Source organism: Cydia amplana, chromosome 23 (genome assembly GCF_948474715.1).
Source record: "Cydia amplana chromosome 23, ilCydAmpl1.1, whole genome shotgun sequence".
Lineage (NCBI taxonomy): Eukaryota > Metazoa > Arthropoda > Insecta > Lepidoptera > Tortricidae > Cydia > Cydia amplana.
This window is the reverse complement of record NC_086091.1, coordinates 7,384,227-7,412,204: the sequence shown is the minus strand read 5'-3', so window position 1 is coordinate 7,412,204 and position 27,978 is coordinate 7,384,227. Positions and strand designations below refer to the sequence as shown.

Genomic DNA, 27,978 nt, shown 5'->3' with positions numbered 1-27,978 from the left:
AAGTACTGACCCCGCCCGACGTTGCTTAACTTCGGTCAAAAATCACGTTTGTTATATGGGAGCCCCACTTAAAAAATCTTTATTTTATTCTGTTTTTAGTATTTGTTGTTATAGCGGCAACAGAAATACATCATCTGTGAAAATTTCAACTGTCTAGCTATCACGGTTCGTGAGATACAGCCTGGTGACAGACGGACGGACAGCGGAGTCTTAGTAATAGGGTCCCGTTTTTACCCTTTGGGTACAGAACCCTAAAAATCACCAAAACATGTCTAATTTTCATTTATTTTCAATTTGTATCGCTACCCTGAATAGTGTATATGTCACCGTAAAATTGTAAACACTCGTCATATTATAATCTCGCTAGTTACATTATAAAGTGACGGTAGGGAGATTATAATCTAACCTAACTTAACCTACGTTAGATTATAAACTAACGGGTTCACAATCTTACGGTGTCATATACAAAAGCAATAGGTATACTTATAGTATAAAATAGTTTGTGATATAGTCGAGGGATTTGACTAGAAAAATTTTAAGCAGAAAAATACTTTCAGAGTTATTGAGATAAAACGTTAAAACCCGCGCGAACGCCAAATCTTCCGTCGCAAGTTTCGCGCGCTGCACCATATCTTTTGTTCCTTTCTGATATTAACCTCTGCTTCAGTAAATACTTCCATTTCATACCTACATTTTAGCAAACTGAACAATCAAACTGCCGTATTCGAACTTCAAGATATTCACAAGAGACGACATGTACGAGATCCATTCTAGATACGTTATAGTTTAGATTTCAACTAGTTCTCTTTTGCAGCGCAATTCTGCTTAGATTCAATCGTGTTAGATATCTATTAGATGTGAATTAGATCTCTAAGGCCCACTTGCACCATCACACTAACCCAGGGTTAAGCGGTTAAACCGTTAACCTAATGTCAAATTGTACTAGTAACCATCGTAACTCCTGATTTCACCGGTTAACCCCGGGTTAGTGAAATGGCGCAAGTGGCGCTAAGTAGTATCTTGTGGAAATCGTTCAAGAGTATCTCCAGAATCGCGGAAATGTCAAATTTGACAGGTTAGATCTTAAACATATCGTTATCGTTATCTTGGCGATGTCTAAAAGATATCTAATAGATGTCTATTAAAAAAACCGAATCGGGCCCAAAGCCGTCTCTTAAATAGAAACACGTTTCTAAATGGAAATGAACCTTCGTTAAGGATTTGTCGGATTGTCTGTCACTTAGCTAATTGCTTTGAAAGCCTAAATATTAATTAATTTGCTGATTTCACGTAGGTACCTGTCCGTTTTAGCACTGTACCACTACCACCAGTTTGACACTGACATAAACGCCATCGAGAACGTAATTTACTTTCTATGCATCTCGCTCGTACTCGCATATTAGGGCCAGCGAGATGTATAAAAAGTAAATTACGTTCTCGAAAGCGTTTATGTCAGTTTTGACACTGTCAATGACTCATGGTACGGGCTCTGGCTGGTATAAAGTGGATTTCAATAGAAAAGACAAAAAATATGTAAATATATACCTATGATAGATTATGTTATTAGCATTTGACGTACCTATAACCTGAAGGTTTTACGATGGTAGTTTTCATTTAAAAGTATTAATAATTAACGTATACATATTTTAAAAAGTAATTGATATAAACCAACAATATAGATAGAATCGCTATCTATTAAGAAAACCGCATCAAAATCCGTTGCGTAGTTTTAAAGATCTAAGCATACATAGGGACAGACAAACAGCAGTCAGCAACTTTGCGAGTGATGGTGAAGTTTCTTGGCGCAAATAGCCGAAGAGAGCAAATCATTAAATAGTCATTTCATTACCTCCGCCTGTATTCCTTGTCAAATATTTCTGTGATATAACTATATTATTTAAGTATAATATATAGATCTCTAGTTAAGGAAAAACTGATGCTTTCATCTGATTAGTTTATACAGTTCACCGACCTGAAAGTACCTGATTACAACGAAATTTTTTATGTGAAAACAACATGAAAACAACATTAACGACTTTTCCTAAGATAGATATAACAAAGTCGAATTTCCGCTTTCAACTCGCGAGCGAAGAATAGGTAAAAACACGCCTAATAATGTCATGAATACCCTTAGCGGCGATAACGGAACCCAACTCAACCCGCGTCAGGAATCAGTGATGCCTCACCTAAAGGGCGTGGGAATACCTATTCGATAGGTTCAGATATTTTATTTAATCGTATGGCTGATGGTGCCAGATCAACCAACTTCGAACTGAGCATGGACGCTGTGCCGATTATATATATGTTCAAGTGCGGAGCTCCAAAGCAGACTATCCACCACATAGTCTGCTTTGCAGTCGACTGCCCTAAGAGAAAGTTTATTGACAACCATGAAGACTTGCTCGCTCCTAGTGAAGACGCAGCCCTATGGTCGAAGACATTATTATTGTTCTTTAATTATTTATTACTTTCTAATAGGGTCAGTTGTCCAACATTGAAACAATTGTACACAGTAAAAAATGATGTTCTTTACAATACACTAGGATGTTTAGACAACGGTTTCACTCACTTGTCGCCAATAGCGACTAAAACCAGGTGTGTCTCACTCCGCGATTTCGTCGCTTTGCTACAGGTAGCTAAAAGTACATCCGTTCGTCCCCAATTTTGGGGAAAGCCATAAGCCGCGCGTGGCGCTGTCGCCACCTAGCGGCCATATCTGTGCTGATCGTAACAGACGCGTTTTGTTAGAGAGTGAGTCTTCTGTACTTAGTAAGTACTATTATTTATTCTGTGCTAAAAATTCAAGTGAGTGAAACCGTTCTCGTCTAAACAGTTTAAAATATGTCTCACAAAAGCTTAAAATCGAATACACTAGGATGTTTTTCGGTATACTGATGGTGCATTTTTAATCTTTTGGGGTTTCCTAATGTTAAGTGCCTTCTAATACGGAACCCTAAAAAACTATGTAGACTGTTGTAGATATAGGTTTCATTGTATTGGGGATTATTAAATTTGTGCCAGGACAACCGTGAAAATGGCTTTCATCTAAAAACGGAGCGAAAAATATATCAATAATTTAGAAAATATTCTTGTATCACTGTCACAAAAATAGCGGTGTCAAAATGATGTTTCAATATCTTTCGCATTTTTCGCTAGTAGGCTACAAATATTCTTTCATGATTTTTTATGGACATTTATAAGTGAAAGGCAGGAAAACTTCCTGATTTCAGTCAATTTATATTATGTGTTATGCACATGTATTACCTGCACTGAAAATTGCAGCAGCAGCAGCAGTCTGCAGTCTAAATTAGTCAAAAAATAAATTAAGTTAAGTAATAAACAAAAATCCTACAACAGGTATTGTAACAGGTACCTAACGCATTGTTTGCGAGACTATTTTTTGTGTCAAGTGATCATTTTATCTCTGTTACCTACGCACCTCTATTAAATGTGTTGTCTTTAGGCCGCGTAGCCAACATGCCAATAGAAATACAAAGCGATTCGATGGCGAAGCGATAGCGATTGTCACCTTGGCTAGGCCGCCAGATCCGCGCACGCTTCCCCGAATGTCCTCCCAATTGTTCTCTATATGCGAGAGAGTACCCAACCAGCATGAAACTTGAAATCGATACGTAACGGTCAAAGAAAACCCTTCGATCCAATGGGAAATTAGAGATAAACCCCAATACGGGTCGGTTTGTAACAGATATGTTATACATAATACGGTCGCGATGGGGGTATCATTCGAGGGATGTATGAAATGATAACAGTTTAATTTTGCTTTGTTCGGCATTTGACATTTAAAACGGTTAAATATGTAGGCATTATAATTGCTCGGAAAGTAAGATAACATAAGATGTTTATTTGTAGGTACCTAGTCATGTACATAGGTGTTATTAAATATTACAGTTATACAGGAAGCTTCCATGACACCCTGTCAGGGCACACAAATTGTCATAGACGAGTATATCTAGCTTAATGCTAAATTACATTATAGGCCATGCATGCTAAACTATGTATAATATTTGAATTCATGTAAGAAAGACTCTTAGCTTACTTAATTTATTATCATGCCGCGATCAGAAAGGGATTAGAAATAACAGATTTCCATACACTTACGTCAAAATCAATATGGATTGACAGCTATCTCAATCCCTTTCTAATCGCGATTCAGTAATACTTCTCTATGCCGAAAGTAACACTTTTCCGCACACGTGCGACTAAGTACTTTTAATTACGTACCTATAATATTAGTGCACTCCTGGAGCTAAGGAGGAAAAATGACATTTTATTTCTAAGTAGGTAGCGTAAAATGTGCTAACATTGCAAAAAGAAGAACACTATCTTTTGGTAGGTATGTTGATATTTTTACCTACATATTATGTACCGATGTAAAGTAGACCATGAATAGTGATTATAGTTTGTCAAAGGACTGTCTCATTTCAAACATAGACAGAGAGGATAGTACTAGCACCGAAAGGATGAGTATAATTTTCCTGGTTGTTACTGACTGACAAATTGGTTTGTCCAACTATAATATATGTTGTAACACCTAAATGAGATTGTGATATATATTCGTAGCTGAATTATACGGCGCGCGAACTCGCATGCGATTTTAGTTACATTGCGGACTATTAGTTACGTCCAATTCAACCGACCTTCGATCAACACGGGCTTCCGACACGTCGGAAGGGATAGGCCCAAGCGATATCTTGACATTCAAATCATTCTACCATTTTTCGCGGGTGGGAACGTGCATACAGTCGCACTTCTCACACACTTACATACAAAATCCAATCTGTAATGACGACACAAATACATAGAAAATGACACACGTCAAAGACAAATCTTGCAAACCTCGATCTCTTTTTGTGTACGGACGAGTCACAAGTGTGACAACACGCACACTAACACATTTACGTCGAAGAATTTTATTGTATTCTGAGAGATGAGAAGTCGGATTTGTCGCTCGACCGATCCGCAATTTGTACTGGGCGAGCAAAATCGATAAATCCAGCAATTACATGAGACTAAAATATAATAATTGTGTTTAAATGTAATTAAACGTATGACATGTAAAAAAAATATTACATGTGAAATGTAACACCTTCTTTTTGTAAATTTGATGTCCTCGACCTCTTTTTACAACAAATAACCGAGCAATTAGGCATTTTTTCTGCTGCTGTGTTCACTCGCGCGTCTGGACTCGGTCTAGTTAAAAATCCGAGCGCAACTAGTTTTATTACCCGCGCTAGATCAGTTGATCTTGTACCTAGGCAGAGGGGAAATAGTGCGAATGCCGCATCCCTTCCGTGTTGATCGAAGCAACCGACCGATCAAAACCCGCAATGTAATGAAACTCGCATGCGAGTTCTCACATCGTCTAAGTGAGTCCTAAGCACAATTACCGAGTGGGGAGCTAAGTAGACACATTTTACGATACTGTATAGGTACTTACGTCGAAAAACGATTTCTAACACGTATCATTTGTATATCGGGAATTATTTATTTTTTATATTGGTAACACAAATATGTATTTCATTGTTACAGATGCCTGGTGAATTATTTTGAAGACTTTTAATAGGTGAGTTATACATTTATTAAGTTTATTGCACAAACATTGCAGCATCTACCATCGTCAGGTGACAAGCAAAAGTCACTAAGTACCTCCACAAGTTCATAGCCATAGTGAACCATATTAGTACGAAAAGAAGGTTGATTTTTGTTTAAATATTTTATAGTAATTAGTGACTTTTGCTTGTCACCTGACGATATATAGTATTTTAGTCTCATTTCAAATAATCACTTTCTTTTCATTTAATGTAATTTTTTGGAAATATTCGTATTTGTCATGCTACTTCAGTCAACCTATTCGCTCCGTGCAAAGCACCGTAGGGGAAGCCGAAACGATCGCAGCGCTTGATGTGGCCAATACTGACAAGTTTGGTAACTTTGTTTGTGTCAATTCCCATACTTCTCAGTTGTTTTAGCTTTATAATCACACTTACGATAAAAATGGGTCACGATAGCTATTGTGTGGTAAACTGCAATAATACTGGACGAAACAATAATATTAAATTTTATATATTTTCAACGCCGAGCTAGATATTAGCCTTTTATATCATATAGTACTATTCCAGGCTTAACAACGTAATGGCTAAACATTTTATCTAGTCTATGTCAACACAGAGTTTTTCTTGTATGTTAATAAAATAGTATGGCTAATACAGTGTACCAACGTTAAGTGAATGTAATATTAGTTATTGAAAGCCCGTCAAAAGCACACTTTTGGCACGTAGGGTTATCTGTCGTCTGTCACAAGTGTCACAACAGACATTGTGCCTAAAGCGGGAGAACATAAATTTTTAACACAAAATATGTTGATTAAAACCTGTGAAAAAGGTCAAAGTTTTTATAATTGCAAGTATCGTACGTATCCCCAGGATGAGGATCACTAAGTAAGTCATCAAAACATAGCGAAACATACATTTTTTCATTGAATTAGTAACGAACAACGAAGAAAATTGACCGAATAATATAAAATACACAGATAATTCTTACTGTTTTCACTAAAGCAAAAACCAAGTGTATTTAACATGAAATAGGAATAGATTCCGCACATTGTTAAGTACATTATAGTAAATATTTTTAAGGAATAATCTTTATTTTGTTGACTCGTTATTTGACAGCGCCGACCACGTTGCGAACGCTAGGCGGCGCTGCCATCGTGCACGGTCCCAATAGCAAGACACGTTCAAATAATTAACATATACCCCGTTTTTTATTTAAGATTAAAATTTTCCCAACCTCAAATGTGTAATTAACTTTTTCTTCCGAAATGCTAGGGTCCCTATGACACAGTACACTAAGAACAGTAGTGAATCTAAGGCCGCTCGGCAAGTTATTTACCTACTCATGCATTAGCGCTTAGGGTTGTCACTTTTATTTTTAGTTAAATATTATTTGCGTATTATGAGTAGCACTAGGTTTCTATTTATATAATATAATGAAATGTTCTATCAATTCATAAATGTGGTATAAATTAAGGCCGGTAAGAGCAGGCAAATGCTGTTGTAATAAAACAAGTTACTCTATTCAATGTTTATTTTTTTACTGACAATTTTGTTATTATGACAACCATAGCAACATAAACTATATAATATAAAAAGTTCCTAACACAGCAGAAATCCTACCTATTTCCAACACTCCCACTAGGTAGGATTTTAAAATGAATAATAAAACATAGATAGTTTGTGAATTAGTGACTCCCACTATCTCGTTAGTAGGTACAAGAAAAAGCACAATAAATAGTTTAGAAAATAAGCTCCTACTGTATATATCAAATAGTGTTTATTGAAATTTCATTTCCTTCTTTCATAACTTGTATCTTGCGATCGAAGATGAAAAATGGAACCAGTCTGTTTCGCATTTCTGTTTTAGCATTTGTTTCTTTGTTTGCTTCTTGGAAAATGTTTCGTTTGCCATAAGTATTAAGCTCGGCTTTACATGAAGTTTCTTCGCAATCAAAGAAAGTATCGGTCAGATTGCAGTCCTCTCTTACAATCAGTTGGTTTTGATTCTGATCTAGGCTCTCACCAAATTTACTTTTCTCACCGGTCCACTTTTCATACGGAATTAAATGTTTGCTAGAAGTTTTGTTCCGAGTACTACAAGTTCCACTTTCCTTCGCAGATTCTTTATGAATTGTATCCTGATACTTTATGTTGTACCAAATGCGTTAGCCTCGCGGTTAGGTTAGCTATAGTTTGCTTCGTCACGTCCATGGATAGCCACGCTTGTCTTACATTCCTATATTTTGACGGAAGACTACTAATTATCTTCGTAATAACAGCTGTATCGCTAATTGTATCTCCGGACTCACGGATTTGCTTAGCTAATGATTCCAATTTTGCAATATGTTGAGCTACGCCATCGTTCTTTCTCATCTTGTACTGGTAAAAACGTTCGTGCAACGACATTTTAGTGAACTCTGATTTCTGAGCGTAGATAGAGTCAAATTTTTCAATCATCTGCCTTGCGGTCGTGCAGTTTTCAACAATGACCATTTGCTCATAGGTAAGCGACGACGTAATTATAAACATAGCGGCGGCATCTTGTCGCTCGCTCTGCTCCGCGGCTGCAGAAGACTCCCTCGTGCCGCCAGCGCCCGCACTCGGCTCACCGGAGCCGGATGCTCCATCAGCTTCTATATATTTCCCAAGACCCTTAGCTTTTAACGCACACTTCAGTTGAAATTTCCATTGTGAATAATTTTCAGGGTCGAATTTTTGTAACAAACCACTTATTTCTTTATCCATTTTGCGTAAAGCCCATAACCGTTGTTATAAAACAAGTTACTCTATTCAATGTTTATTTTTTTACTGACAATTTTGTTATTATGACAACCATAGCAACATAAACTATATAATATAAAAAGTTCCTAACACAGCAGAAATCCTACCTATTTCCAACAAATGCGAGCGTACTCGAATGCGCGCGATCACAGTCGCGGTACGGCCCACACTGCCGCCACCGTATTCCCCCGTATATTATGCGAATGTGTGCGTGGCAGCGCGTGCGTACACGGCGCCCGGCGCGCACGCACACATTCAAACCGGCAGCGGCACATTTCTATGAAGATTCACTACTGTTCTTGTACTGTGCCTATGATACTATTATTCGGTACAATAATATATGTACCTACAATTGTACCTAAACGACACAATAATTCAGTGCACTCAGATTAAATTTTGAAGGAAAAAATTTACCACTACTTTTGAGGTTATTTTCTAACCTAAAAAACGGCGTATAACTGTGCCTTATAAAAGATTAACGTAATATTTCAGCAACATAACTTGTCTTATAAATTCCTCATATTAAGGAAACATCTTACAACCATTACCCGGGCTGGGGGGGAGTCAGAAAAATTGCTTTTCAACTCGATACCTCACAGCGTACAAGTCTTCCAAGACAATCTCAAGACATTTCAAGATCTTGTACAAGGATCCTTCGCTCTTTAGTTACCTACTGGACATAAAATTCTAGATGTCTCATGAATTAAAACTATTAACCTTTTGGACGTCAATGACCGATATATCCGCACCGTAGGTTCAACGCCAAAGACCGACTAATCGGTCAGACCACAGAGAAACATAGACGTGGGTCTATGTTGCTCTGTGCATATGCATAAAATTCAATTTCAGTCTTGACACTTCGGTGACGTGGCGTCGGCGTGACAGCTTTTGTGTTTGACACGGCGTCGAAAAGGTTAAAACGGATTATATCGCGTATATTGAATTTATATACATCCCGACGTTTCGAACCCTTTACAGCGTTCGTGGTCAACGGGTAACCGTAACTATCGCGGTAACCGAAGACAATAATATTATATTTATATGTGTCATTGAAAAATACTTGAGCGAATTTGCTCAAACTCTTTTCTACTTTTAGAGGATACCTTATCCAGCCGTGGAAAATGAGTGAATTAGTAATGAGTTCAAGTATCGAACATCTCCAAAAACCAAAGGATTTTCATCTGATATCATTTCTGCAACGCAATGAATCATTTTGATTAAACAGATCTGAGAACCACATGTAGAAAAGGTGTGCTTTAAAATAAAAATAACCGCATCGTAATCCAATTAACCGTTTAAGAGCTACGGTGCCACAGACAGACACAGACACAATAGCGATCAAATTTATTAAACAACGACGGCCGGTCTGGCCTAGTGGGTATAGTAACCCTGCCTGTGAAGCCGATGGTCCTGGGTTCATATCCCGGTAATTTATTTGTGTGATGAACACAAATATTTGTTCCTGAGTCATGGGTGTTTTCTATGTACATATACATAAGTATGTATTTACCTCGATATTAAACTTTCGTGAGACATATTTTAAACTGGCCGCGTAGCCAACGTGCCAATCGCATACGCTCCGTAGCGATCGAAACGCAACTGTCACTGTCACACTAATATGGAAGAGAGACATAAAGCGATTCGATGGCGAAGCGATAGCGATTGTCACCTTGGCTAGGCCGCCAGTTTAGACGACAACGATTTCAATCACTTGAATTTAGTCGCTATTGGCGACATGTTTCGGGCCCTTCGCGGGTCCTTCCCCAGGCTCGAGTGCTCGCGGCAACTACAATTCGTACACTGCAGCACTGCAACAGTCTGCCTGATGAAGGACTAGGGTTGCCAGATGGTCGGGATTCGGCGGGATTCTCCCGATTTTTAGCATGTGTTCCCGATTCCCGACAAAGTGAAAATTGTCCCGAAAAACAGCTTCACGTTATAAAACAATAATTTCAAGTTCCGGACTGTCGTGGAGCGAGCGAGCGACCCGCGTCGAGCCCGTCAGCGCTCGATCGGGGCGCGCGTGCTGAGATTGGGCAGAGCAGCTGACATAGTGCCAATAATGTAAAATATCGTTGTTTTTAATACAATTACTTTAATTTGAATGTTTTTTTTCCCGACTTAAGTCCCAAAATCCCGAAAATATTATATTTTTTCCCGATAATAGCGCCATTCGATCTGGCAACCCTATGAAGGACCCCCGAAGGGCCCGAAACATGTCGCCAATAGCGACTAAAATTTCAAGTGAGTGAAACCATTGTCGTCTAAATGTATTTACCTATATAAATATATGTATATCGTCGCCTAGCACCCATAGTACTTTGCTTAGTTTGGAGCTAGGTTGATCTGTGTAAAATGTCCCTTAATATTGATTTATTATTAACACCTTTTTTGCGTCGGGGTTTAATAAATAAGATGGCACATCCAGCAGCACAGCATTCAGTACATTCACGTGCAGGCCCTTCAGGTTGCGATCATTTTTCTCCGACCTTCCGTGGCAAGGATCTCGAGGGCCAGTTAAAAGCCTCGGCGAGTGCCACGGTTGTGTCATCGGACTAACCTCTAGCCGCCCAGAGACCTATAAAAAGGTCTCCTGTTTCATTCTAAATTGAACTTTGTGTTGACAAAATAAAATTTCATTTTGCTTGGCAAGGTTTGACATATGGGCGTATTACTAAAGGTATGAGTGTATTACTTGACAAATAATTTTAGATAAAGGGGCAGCTGATTGGGTTCGACGTGCGATTTATAAGGTGATATTTGGATTTTTGACCGGACGAAACCCTTTAGCTAAAGGAGATACTTCTGCGGAAATGGCGCTGGATAGGACATGCTTTACGAAGGCCGAACAACCACATATCCAAGCAACGGCTGACTTGGAAAATTCCCGGAAAAGGGGGCCAGGGCTCCCACGTACCACCTGGTGGCGTATAGTGGAAAAGGAGGCTGCACCAGTTGGCCTCGGCTGGGCCGCACTGGACCGCGAAAAATGGAAATCCCTTCTGAGAGCCCTATGTCCCTAATATCCCTCATTAGGGACATAGGGCTCTCAGACCAGGATACCATCATCATCATTTGGGTTTTTGTGCTCAGCAGATTTCAAACACACGACACGAGTTTGATACTTTTAAGAATGATTTTAGACTATTGTGACAAAGGTTTTTGTAATAGGTAAACACGGTTGAAACAATTTTCTTGATAGAATTATACAACGTGTATTTATAAGGCGACGCATAATTTAAGGGAAGTTATTTTAGGCCCCGTGCAAACACTTTCGTAGGTTTAACAAAAAAAGTCTTTTATATTTACATATAAAACAATTCAGCAAGAAATGTCTCACAATTTTTTTTTTACTCGCATTTACTGACGCGAAATAACATCAGAATCTGTCACACACAAATGATCACTCTAAAAATTATCAAAAACCTACATCTAGTTTAAGTTCCGGTTATATCAAATATACACATTATATACTTATAGAATATAAGAAAAAGGAACGAAGGAAGTACCTAAGCAGGTTGTGCGTCTCATCCTATATTGTAGCTACTATTTTCTATCTTGTTTGATTACATCTATTTTTATTACTTATTTTCTCAATATCATTTGATATTTGGATAGATAAACTATTTCTTCTTATTATTAGTCCCGTCAGAAGACATAAGAAAGCTTGTCTCAACAAATGTTATAACATTTACTACTAACAAGTAAATAGTCGGACCTTAATGGAATGGGAAATCACAATGAATTTAAACAATAATATGCCTTTGCCAATCCGCGATACATTAATGTGCCAGTCCATCAATTAGTAAATACTAATGAGTTGCTCTTACTCGTATGTCTTACTTGCGTATATTTTGCATGCAATTAATGTCCTTACCCTACCAACGTGAAAAAAATATTAAAAAAAAAACAACTCAATACGTGTTTCACTCTACGAGAATTCGCATTATCAGGATCTCCCCTGAAAAAAAATCGGCCCATTTTCAAACCCGATAGATCTTTTAGAAATATTGCTATTTATTTAAGTATATAATCATTGTCTAGGTTGAAATCTATCCAACGTAGTGAGATACAAAAACAAATTTCTGACATTTCACGGGAAAAGGTAGGTTATGGTGGACGGCGCTTACGTCACGTAAGTGTAAGGCCTGAGTGGACGCTCGGAGCGGAGCGTTCGGCGGGGCGTGCAGCGTGGCGTCGGGCTCACAAGTGATGTGAGCAGCATGCACTAAGGCCGCTCCTATACGTTTGCATTTGTTTGACATGCACGCCGCACGCCCCGCCCCGCTACACGAGCGTCCACTCAGGCCTTACACCACCGCATTAGTATTGGAGCGTTGTTAATAATAGCGTAAGTGCCAATCGCCACAAGGTGCCCTTATCCACGGAACGTCTCATTTTATTGACCCATTTCAGCACCTATTTATTTGTATCAACAAATTCATTATCTAATCTAGGTAAATGATGTCATTTATTATTATTACCACAGAATAACTAATAGTACTACCGTTATTACTATCGGTATAAAACAGTTGTGTCATTACTGAATCATTATCATGATTATTTGACAATTTATCCATATGAAATGTATATATTATTATATTATTAAGATAATAGCGCCTATAAAAAACAATCTTATCAAACAATTATTCATTTAAAAAAATACTCCCAACCAGATAATATTTAACGACAACATTTAAGTACATATTTATATTTCTGAATTAGATTAAATAGGTACTACCTAGATTACACGTACGTTTAAAATTACAACTGATTAAAAACACATTTTGCTTGAGCTATTTATTCAAACACACCACTATTCAAAAACTAAACTAAAATAAATAAAGAAAAAATGAGAGAAAGAAAAACAAGCTATATTAAAAGTTCTAAATCCCAACACTCATAAACTAAGCATTAACCTGAATCCACTGAGCAACCGTCGATACCCTGGCGTTAACACCAGGATACCTGGCGAGCGCGCACTGTTCCCCCCACGAGCACACCCCCACCAACACACCATTGTGGATGAGGGGTCCGCCAGAGTCGCCGCTGCACTGGTCCCTGCCGCCTACATCTAGCCAGCCGGAACACAACATGTTGTTGGTAACGACGTATCCTAACTCGCTGTAGCGGGTCCTGCAGACTGCTTGGTTCACTGTCCAGATTTGGACGTGGCGGAGCTGGCTGGAAGTTTGACCAGTGACCTGAAAAATATATTAATCGATTTAGTTTCTCTGGATGGCTTTGACGTAATAGGCAAAGAAGGCTAAATGCCACAGATCTCTGGCCTGGGGCGCACTAATTTAACCTAGACCTAGAGATAGAGGCCGTAAGCACAGGTCCCAATGTCTCGTATTTGATAAATTTGCAACAGGCTTCAGTTGATATTATAGTTATGCCACTGGGTGGCTTTTTCGTAGGTACCATTTACCAGACTCTAATTATATTGTTTGGAGTACCTAAAATAGATATTCAAAATCACAATCTTCAACAGCATGCAATATTAAAGTTTTACAGTTTCGTAAAAACCATTTATCCCGTGGATTAAGATTAAGAACTACAACTTTATGTTTTCCATGAGATGTACTTACTTTTGTATTCCGAAGTCCTCTCTGGGGTTAAGTTTGAATTATAAATCCCTGGATTACCTAGATACTGATGTGTGGTTGCTACGTAGTGCGTTGTTATTTTGAGGATTTCATATGATTAATTCATTTATCTATACACATGTCATTAGTGCTCTATAATGCGTTCAGAAACCGTAGGAAATGACCAGCTTTATTACAACCAATTTTACTATGAGAACTTTCTTATCTGTGGTAGTAGGAAAATCTGTACTGTAATGTTATAACGTTATAAATTTTTTGTATCGTTATGAGTATAAATTTGGAACAGCAGTCAAAACTCAAGTGGGTCTCTATTCTAGTATCCATAGATATTAAAACAGTTATCGATACGAAACGTCAATTTAGTATGTTTTTAATATAAACCGCACGATATTTGATCTCGAGAGACATGAGAATAGGGACTTCATTCTTTTGTCTAGGAATTAAAAAAAACTATGGATGCGTGACATGCGTGAAAAAAGTTTTCATTCACCGTCATTTGACGTACAGTTTATCTTTTAATTAGTTTTAAGGTATGTGTTTAGATAAAGTAGTGTATGTAACTGTACATAATTAGGCATTAAAACTAGGGCTTCCATTCCGTAATTACGTAATTACGTAATAACGTAATTCCGGATAGCTATTCATCTTTTAATAATTACGTAACTAAAAGGAACAATTCCGTAATTACGGAACTATGAAAAATAAGATAATACACTCGGCGTCAGGGAAATCGCACACCCACAGATTTTTGTGTCAAGCGAATATAGCTCTTATCATATGTATTATAATACCCTATCAATATTAATATCATTTAAAAGCAAAATTAATAAGCTTTAAACATGAATAAAGCATTTTCGGAAAAAATAATAATAATCACGAAATTATCGCGTTCTGTACGGATATGATGGTCGTTCTTGTCTACGTGACAGCGTGATAAAACGGTGTCCGTCACTTTCTTTCCCACGGTGTTAAACAGTGACAGTTATTTTATCACGTGGATAAAGATGGATAAAGTTATCCATAATAGGCTGGCTGAAAGAACACCTAGAATATGCGTTGTATAGGGTCGCTAGTTGCGTTACCTTGGAGAGGTATAAAAGGGGGGGTAAAAGTGTGATATGGGTCATTCGGTATCCAGAGTTCACAGAGGTCATCCCGGAACAGCTGGAGAAAGAAAACACCCCAAGAAAATGGATACCACGGAAGCAGTAGCAACTCAAGCAGTAGCCCTGGTGGATTTAGGAATGACGCAGTCTGTGGTTCCTCGGCAGCTCAACATAAGCCGTTTCCGAGTTCTACGATCAGTTTATCGATTCCAGAGGACTGGAAACTTCACCAGGAAGCCTGGATCCGGAGAACAACGCTACACTTCCGAGAGATACGATCGCTTTATTGTATCAACGTTTTTGCGGGACCGTTTCTCCAACGCTGTCCAGCTGCAGCAGGAGCTACGAGCTCCTTATCGGATAAATCGTTGAACGCGTTGTCGCGGTCATATTTTCAAAATAAAAAATACAAAAAATGATCATGGTGTGTGTCCCATTCTGTTATTCTGTTCTAATTAAAGATCCCCAATAATTGTACTGTCGTTTTATTTTAGAACACTCAATTACGGAATTACGTAATTACGTAATTATTTTTTTAAATTTCGTAACTAATTACGTAATTAACATTTCCGTAATTTTGGAAGTCCTAATTAAAACACTCGTGTGATCCTATTAAGAAACTCACTAACGTTCGTTTCTTAAACCCACACTCGTATTTTAATGCCTATCATTATGTAGCAGTCACATAAACTACTATTAACACACTTAAATCACATCTGTTTTTTTTTAATATCAGAAGTTCACTAAATTTAAGCGCCTTTAAAACTCGTCGCTAAAACTAAAGTACTTACTTCAGTCAGCCCCCATCCTGTAGCCCAAACTTCAGAATCATCAGGCATATTATATCCAAGGCCCGCTATCGGGACTGGCTGTACCGCCTCAGTGTTAACAATGATGGTGGACGAGCGGACTATGGCGACGTCGAAATCCAAGTCACTGGGGTTGTAGTCTGGATGGATGATGTTCGCAAGGACGTTGTGGACAACGCCACCATCGTTGGCGAAGGAGGAACCAACTCTGAATCGGAATCGGCTAGGCTCTATGAAGTACCTGTAATGAAATCAGCTGTTTTAAATGCGTATAATGTTTTTGTACTTTGTATAATTTTATAAGTAAGATTTAAACAGAACAGTAAAGTAGGAAATGTCTCGACGTCGGCTCGGCCGATAATTACAGGAAACAGGAGATCTGAGGGTTTCCTATTTATTTTCCGAGGTGTGTATCCTATTTTTCTGCTCGACGGAACCAGAAAGCGGCAACATCGTTTAGCGCAGTGAGGCGAAAGTTGACGATTTCCGACCGGAGGGCAGAAAAGTATTAAGTATATTAGGTACCCGCGCACATCATAAGGCGGATGGCGCTCTAATTGTTACAAAAAGTGTCATTAGATACAAGGAAACATTTAAACTAGAGACTATGAAGATTCCTTGGTTCCTAACAGTTGGAATGGAACCGTTTATAATAATGGATTCAAAACTTCATTTAGGGGTAGGATTTTTATCACTTATCAGCTTATCACTATGCCTGTCACTTTCGCACTTATTTACATACATATGCATGGTGACAGGCGATAAAAATGCGACCAAGCTACAAACGCAGTAGGGCAACGATGGTCGGTTTTTATCATCTGTCATCATGCCTGTTACGTCTAACAAGAATGTAAGTGCGAAAGTGTCGCATGACAAGACAAGTGATAAAAATGCGACTAAAAAACGAAAATACTGCCGCAGGTACTTACCAAAAGCAATGAGCAGCGGTCAAAATAGATCTCGCATTTATAATGGAGGCTCCACAAATTTGTCCATAATAGCTGAAGTCCCATGACATCAGCAGGGCAGCTTGGAACGGGTACTGTTCAATAGTGGTGAGTTCGCCACCCACTATTCTTTGAGTGGCCAATGGATTAGGGACAGCTGTCAATTAAAATTCGAGAAACAGATTTAAGCCAATTTTATCGAGAAGATTTTAACTCGGGGTAACGTAAGAATTGATTTTGGATGACATTGGACCTTAGGTTTAAATGCATGCATAAAATTTCGACCTTCCATTTAACGGAGCCTTAAAGATTCATTTATTTATAACTTTTGGGTCAATTCATAGCTGTCAAAAACAATTCTTACGTTACTCCAACTAAAGGGCAGCGAGACATCAATACAAAATTGAAACATTATCGAGGTTATGAAATCAAATAATCCAAATAGGTACCTACTTATTTAGAAATAAGAACGAAATTCAAAACGAAGTCATGATATAGACATTTTTGTATTTAAAATAAGTGTCGACAAAGTATACGACTTATTTTCGAGAGAAAATAAAAATTACTATTAGAATTCGATTTTCTACTTCTAGCCGTTTTGAGCGTTGAACGTGACTCGTTTCGTGAGTTTAACATAGGGTTACGTACGTAAGAAAGCTAATACTTACCCAAAACATGGCCCCCAATTATACAAAGTATCACCGAAAATCCGAGAAGCCTTATCATTGTCACGACGCTTGACTAAATGTCGATTTCTAATAGTTAAATACGATCTTTATCACATCATAATATCGTTATCTACACGTTATGATAAAGTTTTATGCTCTAGTGAAAACCCAGTTAGTATCTTTTTAATAATCCGACACGAAGTTGGCGATGTTTCATAAGGTACTGACCTTAAATACTGGCCTGAGTGGACGCTCGAAGCGAAGCGTTCGGCGGGGCGTGCAGCGTGGCGTCGGGATCACAAGTGATTTGAGCAGCGTGCACTATAAGCCCACTCCTATACGTTTGCATTTGTTTAACATGCACGCCGCACGCCCCGCCCCGCTGCACGCCCAACTCGAGCGTCCACTCAGGCCCTACACTACGGGGTAGCCAAGATGACAATTGTCTTTCAACAAACGCCAATCGAAAAGTAAACATCTGTCAGGATGACAACGGCGATAAAAAATTTCGTCAATGTTTCCATACATTATTAAAGTCCCGGTTGTCATTTTTATGTATGAACGATTGTCTGTTGACTAGGCCCCTTATTTATTTATCCTATGGCATTACATTTACTGGATTTAATTTACAATTATCGAATCGGACAGTGTGAAAGGGGCTCAAACATTCGTTATCAAATAATCATTGAATTGTAATCTGTTATCTTGATTTCGGTCTTATCCACACAATTAGGCTGCTATCGTAATGCTTCGTATCTGTGTCCATATGTTTCAAAAGTATAATTATATTGTATTGATTTTCATTCAGCGCTGTTTTTGTTAAATTTGTTTAATAATGTCCTCAAATATTCATTTATGGTAGGTACCTAATTAAAACGTCTTAATTTACAGTACATATGGGGGCTACTTTACCGCACTAGTGCAATAATTAGCACATTACGCAACTATACTATGTCGAAAATGTAAAGGGCCATAATGTACTCTAAAATGTAGTACAATACACGTGCGAAAAAGTAATTTGCAACTCGTGTCGATTTAAAACCTATTTTATATCCTATTTTTCGCACTTCGCATCGTAATGTACTATGTATAACGAAAGGGGTTGAAACGAAAAGAGAATTTATCACTGGCACAATTTATCATACCCTACATAAAGCTACATTTTTACTAAATGCCCCTAGGGTTTGCAATCCTGATCCGGAATGTATGAAATTATCCGGATCTGGATCTGGATCCGCGGATCTTCCCATACATTTCGGATCCGTCGTGCAAACCCTAATAAATGCCCCCTTTGGGATGCAGAATTGCACAAGGAACTGTCTCGCTTGTTCAACATGTAATTATACTTGGTCACGCAGATCTTGTCAGTAGAAAAAGGCGGCAAATTTGAAAAATGTAGGCGCGAAGGGATATCGTCCAATAGAAAATTTGAATTTCGCGCCTTTTTTTACTGACAAGATTTGCTTGACCAGCTATATATAGTTAGTTTGTCAAAGGACTGTCTCATTTCAAACAGACAGAGATAATCATACTATCTTTGTCTTACACTAGTACTAGCACCCAAAAGAAAAGGATGAGTATAGTTTGTTTTGTTCTTATTTACTGACAAATTTGGTTTGACCAACTATAGCTACATGTTTAGGTATCTGTATCAGGGATGTTGCGGATGCCGATTTTTTGACATCCGCGGATGCGGATGCGGATGCGGATTTTTAAAGGCTCACATCCGCGGATGCGGATGCGGATGCGGATGTCAAGATAGTACCATAAAAAACGTCAAATATTACATTTTAGTAATTTTTATTTCAGGTTTATTTCAGGCCAAGTGCGAGTCGGACTCGCGTTCCAAGGGTTCCGTGCATTAAGTTCCACTCATGCTTGACTGCTCATTTCTAATAGGTTTTTTGGTTAATGACTAAATTACCTAGCAGTCTAGCACTTACACCGATGCTAAGACGTTCCTGTACCGAACTGTTCCACATCCGCATCCGCATTAAATCCGCATCGATTTTATGCGGATGCGGATGCGGATGTTGAAAATAATGCGGAAGTTCCGCGGTTGCGGATGCGGATGCGGATATTCGCAACATCCCTGATCTGTATCGATGAAACCGTCTAGGAATTCTTACTACTTGATTCTTATTTATATATAGGTACATTGAAATAATAAAATATGTTGTTGGCAGAAAGTCTTTATTACTCATTATCTTTTATTCTTATTTTTATTTTTTTAATCAAAATCAGATTTTACAAGAGCTTCCATTATTAAGCATTAGCCGTGATCCAGGCAGTGTACCTGGACACCCTAGCGTTAACACCAGGATACCTGGCGAGGGCGCACGCCTCTCCCCACGAGCAGACACCGATGACGACGCCATTGTGGACAAGGGGGCCGCCAGAATCACCCTGGCACTGGTCGCGGCCGCCGACGTCGATCCAACCAGAGCACAGCATGTTGTCGGTGACCACCTGACGGATCTCGGCGTAACGGGCTACGCAGAGGGCCTGGTTCACAGTCCAGATTTGGACGTGACGGAGTTGTTCGGAGGCGGGGCCTTGGAACTGGAATTAAAAGCGTATATATAATACTTCTTCTACATCACCCTTACAAAGTTCCGAATGTTAGTTGTTACACTAAATACAAATCTTAACATACTGTCGCTGGCCTATGGTCCCCATATAAAACACCCGCCTAAAGAGAGATATCTATATGGCTTTCTCCCCATTCTTATTCTCTCTTTCTCTGATTCTCTAATTCTAAAAATGGTTTCCGTCAAAATTGTAATAAAATATTTAATAAATGACGTTTTCGTAGTGGAATTTTTAATCCATTAGAAAATATCAAAAGGATAAAATCACAGGATAAAATAAATTACAAAATTCTATGCAAACAGGCACAGTTACGCTGATTACGATAAAATATATTGCCAAGTGGATTGTAATATGGCGTTTGGCCGTATTGCAAAGAAAGCATTTCAAATCACAATCGAACTATAGCTGTTATCTTACCGACGTAGCTCCCCATCCTGCAGCCCAAACAGGCTGGTTATCAGCAACATTGTAGTTGGCGCCAGCGATGGATCCCGCGCGGGCCTGGTTGTTGAAGGTGATGGTGGTTGCCAATCGGACGACGGCGATGTCGTTGTCCAGGGTGTTACGGTTGAAGCTGGGGTGGATGATGTTCTGGGACACAGTGTGGACGACGCCACCGCTATTCGCGAAGGTGGAACCGACGCGGACGCGGAAGCGGTTGGCGGCGGTGAAATACCTGGAAGATCAATTATTTCTTTGAAATCCTGAATCAAATTAAGCTTTTGGGGGGGAAGGCTGGACGGCTACCCAGAACTTAAAATTTTACTTAAAGTTACTAACGATATGATTACCTTTCCAATTGACAATATAAATAAATAGAATGACCTTTACTTTACTTACTTAGGGTCGGTGCAGCATTATCTTTTACCTCTATACCTTTTCTTCGTTCGTTCTCTCATTATTCAGCCACTAGAAGTAAAACATTGACACCAATACTAACCAGTAGCAGTGAGCCGCGGTCAGAATAGATCTGTTGTTCAGGATGGTGCCTGCACAGCTCTGGCTGAACCAGCTCAAGTCCCAAGATGTCAGCAGAGCAGCGTGGTACGGGTAGTTTTCGATAGTGGTGAGAGAGCCTCCCACAATCCTTTGACTTGGGGGTTGGGACCGGGGTAAGGCTGAAATATTAAAAGGTTGTTGAATATTAATCAGGTGCAGGTTAAGGTCAAAATAACTGATGATGGATAATTTATCGGATTTGAGAAAAAATTGTGAAATACCTCTTCAAAAACCCTCGAAGGGGATACTGGATCGGACCCTGGTTCGAAGCCACGATCTCTAATTCCTTTTCTTTTCTTTTGTTGTAACACTTGTAACTATACTCCATACACCGCTTATCATCAGATAGCCACACGCTTGTTTGCTACCATCAAGGTATAAAAAAAAGCTTACCCGAAACGGCCACCACCACCGCAAGAAGTAATACTGCAACACGCATGGTTCCAAGCTTGACTGTGTGTTCAGTAACCCTGATTTCTATTTATACCCTTAATGATTGTATTATCTTGCATCGTTTTATCTTCTGATTAATTAATATAAGCCATTAAACTACGTAAAGTATTAATATATTAACAGTTTCGATCTTAATACTTATCGTCTTATCAAGTTACTCCTAATATTTTTGGTGTTGTGGTATTCATGTCTTTATAAAGTCTTAAGAGTCTTTTGAGCCTTAAAGACTCGCAAACCTTGACAGCTCCAGCTTTCAAGACTCGAGCGTTTTGGTTTGAGCTCGTATTGTATTGGGTAAGGGTATGGTCTCAGGTTTTATGGAGTGGGGATTTTGATAATGATGTGTATTTTTATAAAATTTAGGATGGTAGCCATATTTATACCTATTCTATGTTTTCCTCAGTCATCCGTTGACCACGAACGCTGTAAAAGGTTCGAAACGGTGGGATGTATTTTAAATTCATTACACGTGATATCACCCGTTTAAATATTATAGTTTTATTTCATAATTGTAGAATATTTCATATGGTTCCAAATGGACAATCTCTATAATAAGGTCAAGGTCTATCGTACTTAATTGAATTTAGGTAATTCTTGAATGATACTTAAATAAAGAACATTTTTAGTAAGTCTATTTTTATTTTCTTATTTGTGTATGTTTATTTATTGCAATTATGAGTATGAAAGTAGGCTTCATAACGTCTTATGTAAGACCTACTCTTTTTGGCTAAATGATTTGTTTCCGCTACCCAAAGGTTTTAATATATTATAAAACAAAATCCCCCACCACGTCTGTCTATCTGTATGTTCGCGATAAACTCAAAAACACTTTTACGGATCTTCATGCATTTTCACATTTTTTCAACCAAAAACGTCACTGTTGACACTGACAGATCGGTAATCGTACCGCAGTGATCTCTTAGAAGTATCGTTCGAAGTGGGCCGATAAGGTACCTTTACCGGAGGAACATCTCAATTTGATTTGTTCTCTATTTCAACAAACCTGTTTTAACCACTTAAAGGTAAATTTATGGACCAATAATGGTAACATTCCATTTCTGACCGCAGGCAGGCTGCACTACTGGTACTGAAACTGAACGCGTCGGTGTTACTGTCAATTTCCATAGTAAAATGAACAGTAGTACAGCTGCGGTTGGAAATGGACTGTCACCTTAAGTAGTATCTCGGTAATGAAATTTGGATGCCAAATATTATCGTACTTTATTTGTCGGATTCATACGTACTTAATTACTTATACAATAGGCGGATGAACGTAGTGAAATGATACGCTGCCGTATTCCAACTTCAAGATATTCACAAAAGACGACATGTAGGTACTAGATCCATTCTAGATACGTTATAGTTTAGATTTCAACTATAGTTCTCTGTCTAGTAATGTCTAGTTCAAAATCCGAATCGGGCCCACAGCCTTATATTTAAACGATAACAATATTTTCTAATAACATGGACATTTGTTTGTTTCCTATCAGATTTCTAATAATATGACTCAAATACCTACTCCACGAAGTGATTTGTATAAAAAATAGATACAGCCAAAATAATCAATTAATTCGTACCCGTAATTAGCTGATTAGATTAGACTATTAATTATTTTAGGAATACTGTTTTCCTCAAGTACCTATATAAAAATATGTTGATAATAGGTATCGGCTTTAAGAAAAGATAAATATAGTGTGTCAAAGGACTGTCCCATTTCAAACATAGACAGAGAGAATCATACTGTCTTTGTCTTACACTAGTACTAGCACCCAAAAGAAAAGGATGAGTATAGTTTTTTTGGTTACTATTTATTGACAAATTGGTTTGACCATCTATATTGATTAACACGTCATTTAAGGGCACGGTTACGCCCCCATTTCACGAAATTATGTTATGACACTACGAAACAATTTTTATAAACACATATACAACAGTACAAAAGCATATACACAGTAAAACCACATATTTAAATAATGATTACTCTACGTTAAGAATACAAATATCAATAATTATGAATTACCCAATTATCACTGAAAAGAACAAAAATTATATGATACTTAATTTATAAAATCCCTTCACGGTAAAAAACGGTAAAAAAGTTCATTAAGCACTCTATACTTACTTATTATTTCTCTATGATAATACCTACTTACGATCTATGTATGTAATGTACTCCCTACCACTATACCATCACCATCAGTATGTATCATTCGATAGCGTGACGTGACGTACGCGTTTGCGATAAGTGTCATTTTGTATGGGATTTTGAATTTACAAAACGTCCCGCTTGGCGCGCTGTTATAAATCCCATGACTTTCTATCCATTAATTAATATTAATACCTACTGTATTAATATACAGTACCATACAAAAATAGACATAACGCAAACGCGGACGCTCGTCACGTTATCGAATGAAATTTACAGTAGGGGTTCAGAGCCCGTACCATGAGTCACTGACAGTGTCAAAACTGACATTTACGCTATCGAGAACGTAATTTACTTTTTATACATCTCGTTTGCACTAATATGCGAATTATGTCAGTGCCAAACTAATGGTAGCCGTAGGTATAGATAACATCACTAGACGTATGACAACAATTTAAGGTAAACGTAGTAAACGTACTGGGGGCCGATTTTTGAATTTCGATCGCTCGATTTCGTCACTCGAAAATCGGTGGAAAACGGTGAAATGCTAATTTTTGAAATTCGTGTGATAGAAATTTGAAATCGAGTGGTATCGATCACTCGTTTTCAATTCTATTAGTAGAATTTATATGCCTAGTAGTGGAGATATTACTGAACGAAATACACGAGATCGAGCGGTCGAAATTCAAAAATCGGCCCCTGGGGCCTTATTCGACATGCCACTTTTGACGTCGCATGTTGAAGTTCATTTGAATCTGAACAATCATGGGTTGTCGAATAGGTAAAGTGTGTCACCTGTCAGTGAATCTCATGTAAACAAATCATTTCATCGCTAGACTTGGTTGTCTATTGGTATGGCCGCCATGTTTGGATTTATGACATTTAAAAGGGGATTCTATGGCATAGAGTAAACTGCATTTCTATTTTCTATAGTTTTTTGATTCCTCTACTCGACGCAAGATGGAGTTAACAGTCAAATTTCGATCTTGGCGTTATAAAAATAAACCGCAAGAACATGACATGCAGTTGCGTTGGTGTAGATCTATCATGAAAACGAATATATGACAATTGTCCAGAATTAAAAAAAACTTGACAATAAACATACAGCAATACATATACCACTAAATGTCAAAAAGAAAACAGATTTAGTATAATAAAGGTAACAAATTATATATAAAGTTTAAATTTTAAACCAATCGTCGTGGGTCCTAACCCCGGCTCTTAGCAATGAACTTCTTGTAACTTGTGTGAAAAATATCATTTGATATTACACCAATTACTTTATGGTGAAGTAAAATATCATGAGTCATGAGGAAGACGGAGTAGCCAGTAGCCACAATAAGCTATATTTTTGTCCTCTGGGTTAGATGGCAGTGAAATAGGGAGAGATAGTGAAGAATGCGGCAAAATAAGCATTTATTGTGTTGTTAGTAGTTAGTAGACTAGTTTTTTTTCTAAAAATGAAAATTGACGCAACAGCAAGCTCATAGCCCCCTATGAGCCAGTCTGTTAGGTGCAGGCTTAAGGGCTAATCCCGGGGGAAGCGGAGCGTCGGCGACTAGCTGGTGCATCTGCTTATTAACCTCTTCTCACTTTTACCTCAGGTCCTTTGATTAATAAATTAAGGTAAAATTCGTAAGAACTAGTGCCTGTGTCATATTCTAAATTGGACGCTATGCCTAATTAGTTGTTATAAATTAAATACAATAATTATTTATTTAATTAAATTTATAACAACGCAACGTGGGGTTATTCATGACGAATTTTAATGGCTTATATAAGACAGCGGTCGTATATTGCCTCAGAAATTTGGATTTTGTCAGTTTGAATGAACAGCAAACTGGAGACATTGAGATTAATTTTAAACTTATTATTTTAGGTGTTCGTAAGAAATAAGGTATTGACAGACATTGACGGAAAATCGCGAAAACCCAGCCAGGTGCGTCGGACCACGCAAAACGGAGGAGGATTCCATACTTACTTCTTCTACCATGTATCCATATGCCAAATAGCAACAAAAAAGCCGAACAAAAATACCGTTTCTTCGCAGCACTAGATTTCAGTCCTTTTTTTAGAAAAGTAATATGTTTAGGTACATAATATATATATATATATATATGTAAGTAATTCTGTTATGTGAAACTTATATGTTGTGTTACGAGACTTACGAGTAGGTAACTTTAAACTTTAACAGCCTAACAGATCCCAATAAGGCCTAGTTTACCCTCTGGGTTGGAAGGTCAGATGGCAGTTGCTTTCGGAAAAACTAGTGCCTACGCCAATCCTTGAGATTAATTGTCAAGCGAACAATAGGTTCTCATGATCCGTGGCAAAATCGAGATAACGCGAGGAAGAATAACTTTGTCACAAGAATATTTGGCCAAATATAAATCCTTACTCTCGTGTATTTGACCTACCTACTCGTATTGAGTCGTATTTTGCCACCTAGTAGCCTCGAATTGGTTGTTATATGTGGCTTTCCATAAATTAAGGGTCCTTATGCTTCAATAAGGACGTTTTCATGGGGTCCCGTTGTTTCCCATAAAGTTTTAAGTCATAATGTATTGTTTGTCATATTATCATTACTCATAAAACTGAAACCGTTAACATTTCAAGATTTTAGTTAGGTTATCCTATAGATAGGTTAGGTTAGGTTAGATTTGTTTTATGGCAATCGTGAAAAGTGACGCGTTTCTGAACCAAATGAATTATGACTAACGAAAATTCGAGCAAACAATACATTATGGCTTAAAACTATCTGGGAAACAATAGAAACCCCGTTTTCATCTGAAGTTGCAATAGAAATTGAAAAAGCCACATTTTTTCAAGCTTTTACTTAGTTTCATCTGTCCCGTTGGTTGTCTGTCTGTTCCAATGTGGTTCCAATCAAATCATGCAAATTAAATCCCAACAAAAACATAAATGTGTAGAAAATCCTGAAATTATAAAGGATTTGTCTTGGCTAGTTTTTAACAACAAACCAAGTTTTTGAAAAACTAACAGAAAAATATATATTACCTATATGCCTATACGTAAAAACTAGCCAAGACAAATCCTTTATAATTTCAGGATTTTCTACACAGCACAGAACTTGGCACCCATATAGATCTCAATTCTTTTGTCGGCGAGTTAACAACGACACATATTCTCAATATTGAACTTGGCTCTCATTTCACATTTATGTTTTTGTTGGGATATCATTACTTTTTGTACAGAAATTACTATAGTATTCATCATGAAAGCAGTTTGCCTAAGCTGAAAAGGAGACCCTCGCTAACGCGCGGTTAATTGTCAAAAAGTTTCAGTTTCACATTTTTTCTTTTGTATACGCCTTATAGTCTACTTTCATTCCAAATATCAAGTTTCTAAGTAATCTAGAAGTGGGTTAGGTTTTTGGTCTATAAGTATTTTTTTTCCATCGATATATCAATAATTTCCAGTTTTCAGATTTTTCCCTCTATATGCACCTAATAGTCTACCTTGATGCCAAATATCAAGTTTCTAAGTCATCTAGAAGTGGGTTAGGTTTTTGGTCTATAAGTATTAATTATTATTTTTCCATCGAAATATCAATAATTTCCAGTTTTCACATTTTTCCTTCTATATGCACCTAATAGTCTACTTTGATGCCAAATATCAAGTTTCTAAGTGATCTAGAAGTGGGTTAGGTTTTTGGTCTATAAGTATTAATTATTATTTTTTTTCCATCAAAATATCAATCATTTCCAATTTTCACATTTTTCCTTCTATATACACCTAATAGTCTACCTTGATGCCAAATTTCAAGTTTCTAGGTCACCTGGAAGTGGGTTAGGTTTTTGATCTATATGTCAGTCAGTCACAAAAATGCCGGTTTTTAAAGGTTAATTTATCAATAACAGTTTGAGCTATGTTTATGAAATAGTGTATTTTGAACAAGCTAAGGGACTTGAATACATGTGCCAAATTTCATGTGTGTAGGTTAAGTAGGTTTCAAGTTGTGAAGGGGTCAAAAGTAGCTCGAAATGGTTCGTGTAATATTACACACGGTTGCTGCGTCGCCAGTTCCTTTTTCTTTGAACTTGGCTGGACACGCTACCGCGTGTCTAGATTTGACCCACTTCTCGGGTGTTCAATGAAGCTGAAAATTTACATAAGTACATAATATGTAATATGGGTGACAATACAATATTTTTATGGTTACCATCGAGCTGATCTGATGGTGATGATACAGACAAGTGGTCTTTTAAGTCTTTTTAACTTTGTGATAAAACAACGCAACTTAATTATATTTGAAAATATTTAAAGAAAAATAC

The 27,978-nt window shown here is 37.8% G+C and overlaps 3 protein-coding genes across 3 annotated transcripts in view; 1 reads left to right on the top strand and 2 right to left on the bottom strand.

Annotated features, from left to right (window-relative positions):
- LOC134658817 (sex peptide receptor) overlaps positions 1-27,978 on the top strand; it is a 173,150-nt gene that overhangs the window by 33,623 nt on the left and 111,549 nt on the right. The window lies entirely within an intron of this gene.
- Positions 13,249-16,989, bottom strand: LOC134658772 (trypsin CFT-1-like; the record flags this gene model as incomplete). The annotated part of the gene is made up of 3 exons (XM_063514410.1): positions 13,249-13,558; positions 15,861-16,119; positions 16,808-16,989. Coding segments are annotated over 3 exons (738 nt in total), but the record flags the coding sequence as incomplete, so codon positions are not given.
- Positions 19,759-21,539, bottom strand: LOC134658706 (trypsin CFT-1-like). Its single transcript, XM_063514359.1, has 4 exons — positions 21,478-21,539; positions 21,026-21,203; positions 20,503-20,761; positions 19,759-20,055 (listed from the first exon to the last, which is right to left on the bottom strand). Exons 1-4 carry the CDS (start codon positions 21,521-21,523, stop codon positions 19,759-19,761), a joined length of 780 nt encoding a protein of 259 aa, XP_063370429.1. The 5' UTR covers positions 21,524-21,539.

Excerpts from the sequence above, each read along its gene's own strand:
- LOC134658706 (XM_063514359.1), bottom strand. The coding sequence starts at position 21,523 with ATGCGTGTTGCAGTATTACTTCTTGCGGTGGTGGTGGCCGTTTCGG. Across the intron at positions 21,204-21,477 it reads GGTGGTGGTGGCCGTTTCGG|CCTTACCCCGGTCCCAACCC; the intron begins GTAAGCTTTTTT and ends TTAATATTTCAG. Across the intron at positions 20,056-20,502 it reads CAGGATGGGGAGCTACGTCG|TTCCAAGGCCCCGCCTCCGA; the intron begins GTAAGATAACAG and ends TTTTAATTCCAG.